Below are 10,516 nucleotides of genomic sequence, written 5' to 3'. Positions count from 1 at the left end.
TATTTCAGAACTAAAATGTTGTCATACTTATGCGCGTTTAATGAGAAGAGCAAATAGTCTAATGCTTGAAATGTGACAAAAGCTATGCAGTAAAAGAAAATGTGTTGTGAGAGGACATCTTACGGAAAGTTCATTTGGTAAATCAAACTACAAGTATTACCAACAGGTAGCCAGTTTTGTCATATTATGTGGCCGGTCTTCGTACATGCCTAGATTTCTTTCTTTATTATACAACTTTTCTTTACTGATTTACCTTTCATCCAATGTTTAACCCCCGCCCCTTTACCATGCAATTTCTATCAGCTACAGTGAAACCACCCTCGTTATCGATGTGGCAAAAACTGTTAACTCCATAATGGACAGATCTTCAAGTCAAAATAACATGCACTGCCGTTCACTACGTTTCAGCAAAATTTTGTAAAGTAGTAAAATAAATTAGTTATACTAAAAACTAGCTTACATGGGCAGATGGAGCATTCCCAACCACAATAGGAGATACGTCCACGAACGACACATTTGTACTTCCGCCATTTCGATCACCTCCACTTTTCCTTTGATTGATGCTTGTAATCGATCCATCGGGGTTTACAATAACAGACGGCTGCCATTCCTGTTCCCCATTGGGAATTGTGTTTTGAGTCAACTGGTTCGGGTTTACAGCTTGCACAATTCGAAAAATTGTCGAGAATCCATTTTAATAATTTCAGCTGCTATTATTTCAAGACTAAAATGTTGTCATACTTATGCGCGTTTAATGAGAAGAGCAAATAGTCTAATGCTTGAAATGTGACAAAAGATATGCAGTAAAAGAAAATGTGTTGTGAGAGGACATCTTACGGAAAGTTCATATGGTAAATCAAACTCAAGTATTACCAACAGGTAGCCAGTTTTGTCATATTATGTGGCCGGTCTTCGTACATGCCTAGATTTCTTTCTTTATTATACAACTTTTCTTTACTGATTTACCTTTCATCCAATGTTTAACCCCCCCCGCCCCTTTACTATGCAATTTCTATCAGCTACAGTGAAACCACCCTCGTTATCGATGTGGCAAAAACTGTTAACTCCATAATGGACAGATCTTCAAGTCAAAATAACATGCACTGCCGTTCACTACGTTTCAGCAAAATTTTGTAAAGTAGTAAAATAAATTAGTTATACTAAAAACTAGCTTACATGGGCAGATGGAGCATTCCCAACCACAATAGGAGATACGTCCACGAACGACACATTTGTACTTCCGCCATTTCGATCACCTCCACTTTCCCTTTGATTGATGCTTGTAATCGATCCATCGGGGTTTACAATAACAGACGACTGCCATTCCTGTTCCCCATTGGGAATCGTGTTTTGAGTCAACTGGTTCGGGTTTACAGCTTGCACAATTCGAAAAACTTGTCTAGAATCCATTTTAATAATTTCAGCTGCTATTTTTTCAAGACTAAAATGTTGTCATACTTATGCGCGTTTAATGAGAAGAGCAAATAGTCTAATGCTTGAAATGTGACAAAAGCTATGCAGTAAAAGAAAATGTGTTGTGAGAGGACATCTTACGGAAAGTTCATTTGGTAAATCAAACTACAAGTATTACCAACAGGTAGCCAGTTTTGTCATATTATGTGGCCGGTCTTCGTACATGCCTAGATTTCTTTCTTTATTATACAACTTTTCTTTACTGATTTACTTTTCATCCAATGTTTAACCCCCCCCCCCCCCGCCCCTTTACCATGCAATTTCTATCAGCTACAGTGAAACCACCCTCGTTATCGATGTGGCAAAAACTGTTAACTCCATAATGGACAGATCTTCAAGTCAAAATAACATGCACTGCCGTTCACTACGTTTCAGCAAAATTTTGTAAAGTAGTAAAATAAATTAGTTATACTAAAAACTAGCTTACATGGGCAGATGGAGCATTCCCAACCACAATAGGAGATACGTCCACGAACGACACATTTGTACTTCCGCCATTTCGATCACCTCCACTTTCCCTTTGATTGATGCTTGTAATCGATCCATCGGGGTTTACAATAACAGACGGCTGCCATTCCTGTTCCCCATTGGGAATCGTGTTTTGAGTCAACTGGTTCGGGTTTACAGCTTGCACAATTCGAAAAACTTGTCGAGAATCCATTTTAATAATTTCAGCTGCTATTATTTCAAGACTACACAATTTAAGCAGTTGGTACTAAGGTACGCAAGCAAAGCGATCTGAAAACAAAATACACTTTAACTTCTGGTAGGCAAGGTAACATTCTGAATTGAACATAGTCTAAAGTTTTGGTTAACATTTAAACTGGACCAAGTCTCATTAGTTAAAAAAGAAACAAACTGACAAAATTTCTAAGGTCAGAACTCAACATGCGATTAATTGAACTTCAAAACAGCTGTTCTGGCACGTCTTAAGAACTATTTTTCGGAACTATTCAACTGTTCGAGCTATTCGTTGCGTATACTCTCTTTGTTCATGGCAGGATATTTCACCCTTCTTCTTTTCCATCTTTCAGGGCGAATCAATCATCACGTGTCTTCTTTTGTCAAAGCTCTGAATTGTGTCCGTTAGCAGCGACACTTGGTACGTTGGCGACGGTGACTCAACAGTTCTATTTGCGATTTCCGGGAACTTATTTTGTATCACATATTTTTTCATGGCTCAATATACAACCAGGATTGCCTCCCTACCTATCTAGAAACTGTAACCGTTCGATCGGAAATATTTATTCTCTAACTATCTGTGAACGGTAACCATTCTATCTGAAATAATACAAATTGTAAAGTGACCAAACTGGAGGTCTGGAGGAGTTGGTTTCCCCTTCACGATGGAGTTTAACTGAATTTGATGGATCACCATCATAAATTACGAGGGCTCTGTTCTCACACTATTACTAAATTTTATTCGTTCCTTCGTCCGCGTGTGGTAGGTAGCTATTCGGATTTCTGGTCTTCTGGCTGCTCAGATTGCTGGCTGTGATTCTCACAAAGGCAATAATCTGGACAAAGTCAGATTATTTGTGCAAATTCCCGGACTAATTTCTACAAGACACGCTATTCGATGGAATTTGATGCTATTTGCCGTAAATTCAGGTTTGCCATGTGAGTTCTTCGAAATTTTCGAATAGCGGTATGTTCGCTGTACTTTTCATGAATTGGGACTTCGCATGAGCGAAACAGACAGTTCTGTACATTATTCACTGTAATGTCTAAGGTAAGAATAAATTCAGCCTGCACAGCCATCTGGCAGCATTGCATCTTCAAGTGCCATTTCATAACTACTCTGCCTGAAACTCGGGCCATCCTGAAGGCAGCATGTATTATTTTAGAATGTTGGTTAAACTTGATTTACAGGGGTAAAACTAGGAAACATGACTGTAATTTGAATGATACTATTTAAAATTGCTGGATCAGGCCTGATTTGTTATGCACTGTTAGTCCGGGTGGGTACTAAACAAATTGAGTGATTTTTCGCAATACGTGATAGGTCCAACACATTGATCATTTAAGGTGTCAAAGTGAGATAGCGTGTGTCCAAAATGAAAAGCGAATGTTCAAAATGATATTTCAATTTAATAATTTCATTAAACAATTTCATCTGGAAATCGCCCATTAATTGAAAGAAACAAGAGAAAACAATGATCATGTCAAATGCGAATTTTTATCAAATAATCCATCATTAATCGTACGTTCTATCTGTCAATGGATAACTGTTAAAAAATTTAAAGAGTTAATCAAATCAATTGATAGAATTTTGTTTGATAAATTCAATTGGACGAGTCTCATTAATTGAAACAACTGAGAAAAAGCAGTGATTAATTCAGTTTTTTTCACTGAAAAACTACTCTATTGAGTCTGAGTGATTATCGAAAAAGAGGAGGAGTAAAGAAGAAAAAACCTCTTTATAGATGGAAGGTCTTACTCAAATGCTAGGTTAACCGATGCGATAGACAAATTAACCATAGAGCACAAAGAATATTGACAGCAAAAACAATTCTAATTAGCTCGAATCTAACTTCTTAAGGAGTTCCTGAGGACGTCCGATATTGATAAAAACACATAGTTTTTTGCCGATAATTTAATGCAAATTGTTTGTTAAAGAGAAAAGCTTTGTGCGTCTTGGATATCACATGGACTGTAGTTGATGTATATTTCCCGATCTACAATTCAAAATAAATAAAAAGATGGTGGTAATTTTATCTAGGTCTTTTTGTGGTATATTATTAAGATTAAACACACTTCTACATGCTCAATTAATATGGCTTCAAGATATTTTTTATGATTTTTGTGTTCAAAAGCGCGCATTGAATTAGGCACAATTGTGGATAATAAAAAATTTAACTGCGGATTATAGATATGCTCAGTGTAAATTTAGATACCTAAACAGCGCGATAGAGTTTTTATTGAAACATGATTTGACACCTAATTTCATATTTGAAAGTATCTCAATTACGCAAAAAAGGGGTCCCTTTTTTACAAAGAAAAGATACTAAGCTTGTGTCCTATATTTGCAGATTTAGGTATCTAGAATCAAAATGATTTTAACTCAGATGAAAATTTTGGGGTATAGCTCTGCGGCATTATCCAACAGAAATGAAAACACTCCTTTTAAATATTCTGCTTCTCGAGGACTGTCCTATGATTTTTCTAGTTTTCTAGTCGAAATGTATTGACAGCCTAAAATTGACTGGAGCAAAACACTTTTCATGTGAATTCCATCCCCCGCTAACGCGGGTTTGAAAAAATGAAGTAACTGTAAATTAATCTCCCCATCCGAATTCGTAGTCTTAAAAGAAAATGTTTGAATTCATCAAAATTTGTTGAGTAACATGGTTGGCGTAACGTGTACTCAAACGTGTATGATCACACTTTTTATTTGTCAAATATCCCAAAATATGGAGTAAAATTTTCGCTGTTAAATTGATATATACCACTCTTGGTGCCCGGGTTGAGGAATAATAGCGAGTACAGTTTCCCAAGTCAACTCCAAATGATTATCTCTGTCTTGCAAGATCTTGCCAAGCTTCCCCTTTATTCTATTTTATGGCAGTGATATTGATAAATTACTACCCTTCTCGGTATTATCTCAGTTTCGGAGTTATTTCAAGAAGATCATGATGTGGCCAACGTCCGAAAAGCAAACTTCAGTTAACTTGGCGTTTTGTTGAATCGAGTGACCAAAAATGTGCCCCCACTTTTCACAATGAATATATATTTTCAACCATGGAATTTAGTTAAGCACTGCGTGGAAATAAATAACTTATAACGTGGAATGTCACACTTTTTCACGGGTGTTCAAGGATAATAGTAACCAGTTTCCACAATTTTGAACATGTAAAAGTAAATGTATTTTTCTTCTCAACACAGGCAATATACAAAAAACGCAAAATTATGTAAGATTGGCGTTCAATGCAGTGAATTTATGTAAGATCTACGCCTGAGCGTAGATCTTACATAAAATCAACGCATTCAACGCTAATCTTACATAATTTTGCGTTGAATTTTGGTGTAGATCTTACATATTTAGCGTTGAATTTTAGCGTTGATCTTACATAAATTCAACGCATTCAACGCTAATCTTACATAATTTTGCGTTAAATTTCGGCGTAGATCTTACATATTTAGCGTTGAATTTTAGCGTTGATCTTACATAAATTCAACTCATTCAACGCTAATCTTACATATTTTTGCGTTGAACTTTGGCGTAGATCTTACATATTTAGCGTTGAATTTTAGCGTAGATCTTACATATTTAGCGTTGAATTTAGCGTTGATCTTACATAAAATCAACGCATTCAACGCTAATCTTACATAATTTTGCGTTGAGTTTTGGCGTCGATCTTACATATTTAGCGTTGAATTTTAGCGTTGATCTTACATAAACTCAACGCATTCAACGCTAATCTTACATAATTTTGCGTTGAACTTTGGCGTAGATCTAACATATTTAGCGTTGAATTTAGCGTTGATCTTACATAAGTTCAACGCATTCAACGCTAATCTTTCCATTCAATTTCAGACCACTTTACGATTTCAAAAGTTTTTCAAGTTTTTTTTCAAAAAGTCAATTTTTTCACTTTCGACCCCTATACTTCACAGGTGAGAAACATGAGGTCAGAAAAAAAATCTTTTTTAGTGCTCTTTTCTACTGCAAAATCCAATTCAGACCATTTTACGATTTCAAATTTTTCAAGTTTTTTTTTCAAAAAATTAATTTTTTTTACTGTTTCGACCCCCTATTTTGCACAGGTGAGAAAAGTGAAGTCAGCAAAAAATCAATTTTTAGCGCTCTTTGATAGTGGAGAATCCATTTCAGAACATTTTACGATTTCAGAACTTTTTCAAGTTTTTTTTCAAAAAAATTTTTTTCACTGATTCGAACCCTATACTGCAATGATGAGAAACATGAGGTCAAAAAAAAATATTTTTACTGCTCTTTTATAGTGCAAAATCCAATTCAGACCATGTTACGATTTTAAATTTTTCAAATTTGTTTTCGAAAAATTATTTTTTTTTACTTTTATGATCCCCTATAATGCACAGGTGAGAAAATTGAAGTCAGCAAAAAATCAAATTTTAGTGCTCTTTTATGGTGCAAAATCCAATTCAGACCATTTTACGATTTAAAACTTTTCAAGTTTTTTTCAAAAAATTAATTGTTTTTACTCATTCGACCCCCATACTGCACAGGTGAGAAAAGTGAAGTCAGCAAAAAATCAGTTTTTAGTGCTCTTTTATAGTGAAAAATCCAATTCTGACCCTTTTACGATTTAAAATTTTTCATTTTTTTTGCAAAAATTAATTTTTTTACTGTTTCGACCCCCATACTGCACAAGTGAGAAAAATGAAGTCAGCAAAAAATTTAATTTTGAGTGCTCTCTTACGGTGTAAAAACCATTTCAGACCATTTTAGGAATTCAATTTTTTTTGAAACTTTTAAAAGAAATTAATTTTTTCCCAGTGCGCCTCACAGGGTAAATGCGTTGAATATGCTAAGTTAAATACTACGCAAAATCAACGCGAAATATGTAAGATCTACGCTAAGTTCAACTCAAAATATGTAAGATCTACGCTTTATAAGAATTGCGGCTCTTAAGGAAACCAAGGTACTGTGGCACAATGGTAGAAGAGGCGACAAGCAAACAGAAGGTCAGCACTTCGAGTCCCATACACAACTGGAGGTTAATAGTTCAAGTGGATGCTTTGATTTTTTGTAAGATCAACGCTAAATTCAACGCAAAAGTATGTAAGATCTACGCTAAATTCAACGCTAATTATGTAAGATCTACGCTAAATTCAACGCTAAATATAAAAGATCTACGCTAAATTCAACGCTAAATATGTAAGATCAGCGGCAACTAGCGTTGACAAGTTGGAAAATTCACCGCCATTTCTTACATAATTTTGCGTTGAATGCGTTGAATTTTTATCTTTAAATTCAACGCATTCAACGCAAAATTATGTTAGAAAATTGCGGTGAATTTTCCGACTTGTCAACGCTAGTTGCCGCTGATCTTACAAAATTTTGGCCAAAATCCTCGGCCCGAGTAGTATGTGATTGAGACTGATTAGATTAGTTGACTAGTACGGTGGTACGGAAATACTGTAAATAATAATTTAGTTCATTTGCCTCTCATTTGCCTAACTCTATACCCTGCAAATACATTCTTGTTCAAATTCACTTACTTCTCCCGCTGTCTCAATAAAGATTTTATTGATTTTTTCATACTTGTGTTCATCAACTAATCCCTCCTTTCTTTTCGCTTCTTTGAGATAAGTCACGCAATTTAACTTTATGATCTCGAGTCTTGTTCTACTTAGAATGGGTATCTAGTAAACAAAGAAAAATTCCAAATTTAGGTTCTGCACTGCGAATGCTACGATATGTTTCTGCTTCACCACATGGAGCAGCCAGCAGTGCGTGGTTCTGGTAAATCCGACTTTTGGACAGAACCTTTATGGGGAAAACCTACATTTGAACCAATTCTAAGTTACGAGAGATGAAAGGTAAATCTAAACAATTCGGTTTTGGCTAAAGAGGGAATTTGATTGACACCCAGCCTGCACCATCACCAACAACGGAAACTTTAATTATTCAACCAGCATATGACGAGGAGATTGAACCACTGAATGCTCAAACCGAGGGGAAAACAAATAAGCAAAGGTGGGTAGCAGCTCCACTAATCTTTCTCAGTCTCGGTGTGGAAGGGCGGCGCGTTTTCAATAGCAAGAACCTATGTGGAACTGTTATTAAAATTAAAACCAACCAACTTTGAGACGATGCTCGCCAACATAATCTTACATTCCAATCAACTCCAACATCGGTTCCATGCAATTTGACAGGCTCGTCGGCTGGTGAGTAGGGATTCAAAGGCAATCAAACTATCTCACGAGCGGATATCCGAGTCGAACCTCAATATAAAATTTTCGAAAAATCTTTCTCGCAAATCTAGCTTTGAGGGGTGTTGAACGAAGTACATAACGCGGTCAAAATCATTGATGAGGATCATTAAAAGACGATCATTCCTTCTACACACAGTTATTGGAGTGATCTGCACGTTAGGTTGGGGAATTATAACCCTTTCCAAATTCGTATGGTGGCCATACATGCACCGCGAAATCATTTCCCGCTGCCAAGGATGTCAATCATGCGCAGGAATTGGTTAGAATCCAAAACCAATTTTTCCAGCATCAAAATAGCAACCGTATCGAAATTGTTTTGAAGCTAATAAAGAGGTCAAAATCAAATTTGTTGGCATTGTTTTAAATGGGCAAGGGATGGAATGAATTTTTTTTGGCATGCATAGATTGTTTTTCTTACTATCGGTCTCAAGAGGACTTTGATAATGCTAAAGGTGGAAATAGAGTTAACTTTTTACAAAACTGAGGTACATACTCAGGTTTTTCCGCATTCTATACGCTTAGATCAAGCTCGCTGTTTAAGTGGAAAACAATTCTAAACCTTTTTTCAAAAAAAAAAATGATATTTGCTGTGTCAGGCGCCATCTAACATTCAAAAGAAGACCGGATTGTTAGAGGGATTGATACAGACTGTCAAACGTCGCCTTTCGTGCATCAAACAGCTACACAGGATAAAGATTTATTGTCAAGCATGCAACTAATTCGATGATATGTCAAATGCGGATTTGCAAGCAACGTACGACAAAAGTAAGCCCATTCGAGGCAATTTTTGGAAGACATTCAGATTCTCCATGAGTAACATCCGTACGATGACACAAAATGTAACTCTAACCTACATACATATAAAGCATAGATAAGATTTGATCGCCGTGACGAGCAAATTGAAATAGCAAGGCGACAAGCGCAACTGGATGCCGGCCTCAAACATATTAATGCAGGTCATGGCTAAGCGCACTTCAACATACAAACTAAATTGTCTACCCAATCTTGCGGACCACAGAATCTTTAAAAATCAAACCTTCCCTTAAAATCTCTGCCAATAAGCGTTCGAAGACAGACCTTGATAAGCTATTTTAGGTTCATGCACGTGGCTCCACGTAATCAAAGACACACGTAATCGAAGAATCAGGTAAACAGGACGTGACGGTGGGAGTTAGCTATCTTGCCAAATTGGGGTCAACTGCAGAGCTCTCTACACCGTTATGGACATATTCCCAAATGCTCTATAAAAATCACAATGAAAAGATTACCTGGCACATCGAAGACCTCAAACGGAAGTGGCAGGGCGGTAACAAGATTTGCGGAAGGGCATTGGGAAAACCTCAGTCGCCTCATCTACGAACTCAAAATCAAACGCGCTCTTGATTGTCCCAAACCGCAGAAGCCAAAATTAGAGCATAAAACCTCCTCAACAAAAATTTCACCACCTCCTCAACAAGCTCCCTAACTTACGGAAGATAGCGATTTTAGTGTTTCGACATTACAAACGCGTAGGCGCGGCCCCAAATGCGATGTATATGCGATGATACATTCAAAACAACAAATTCGTGTGCAAAAGCAGCCGCAGATGAATTACTACATTTATACACTCCAACTACATCTGCGCCACAATGTCTCAGCACTTTTTTGGATCTTGCATCCGCGTCGCAACTTCAAGAAAACCAACAATTGGTTGTCTTGAGCATTCTTGAGGAACAAGCTACAGCAGGTTCTCCAATACAGAACTAAAAAGTTTTTAGGACTCTCTCGACAACAGAGCCTAGAGTTCATTATCTGGTAGACAATATTGAGCGCTACTCTAATTATGAATATGAGCAAGGACAACGGGATTGAGAGACTTTTTCCAAAACCAACTGGAAAGTTTTGGTTACTTAAAACATTGACAAATTCTTTAAACTCTTTTGTGTTATTAATAACTACTAGTTAAGATAATCAGCACGATTAAAGACTTTTAGTTATTACAACCAGCAAAAATTGTTATTTAAATATTATTGTTCTGTAATAATACAAACTTATTGAATTTTAGTAACGAATTTCATGTTGAAGAGAAATTTTGGTACTGAAGTACTCTAAATGGCATTTTAGCTCCTTTGTATCTCATTGG

The 10,516-nt window shown here is 36.4% G+C and overlaps 1 protein-coding gene across 1 annotated transcript in view; it reads right to left on the bottom strand.

The window, feature by feature from the left end:
• The window catches only part of LOC142358006 (uncharacterized), a 6,415-nt gene extending 5,673 nt beyond the window's left edge, over positions 1-742 (bottom strand). The window contains exons 1-2 of the mRNA XM_075409482.1: positions 461-742; positions 1-10 (exon numbers count right to left, since the gene is read on the bottom strand). The exon at positions 1-10 is cut by the window's left edge and continues 255 nt beyond it. Coding sequence (XP_075265597.1) covers positions 1-10; positions 461-579 — 129 coding nt within the window. The 5' untranslated portion in view covers positions 580-742. The remainder of the gene's footprint in view (positions 11-460) is intronic.
• Positions 743-10,516: the final 9,774 nt, after the last annotated feature.

Source organism: Convolutriloba macropyga, unplaced genomic scaffold (assembly GCF_964194025.1).
Source record: "Convolutriloba macropyga unplaced genomic scaffold, txConMacr16.3 SCAFFOLD_1959, whole genome shotgun sequence".
Classification (NCBI taxonomy): domain Eukaryota; kingdom Metazoa; phylum Xenacoelomorpha; order Acoela; family Convolutidae; genus Convolutriloba; species Convolutriloba macropyga.
This window is presented reverse-complemented; position numbering and strand designations above follow the sequence as displayed.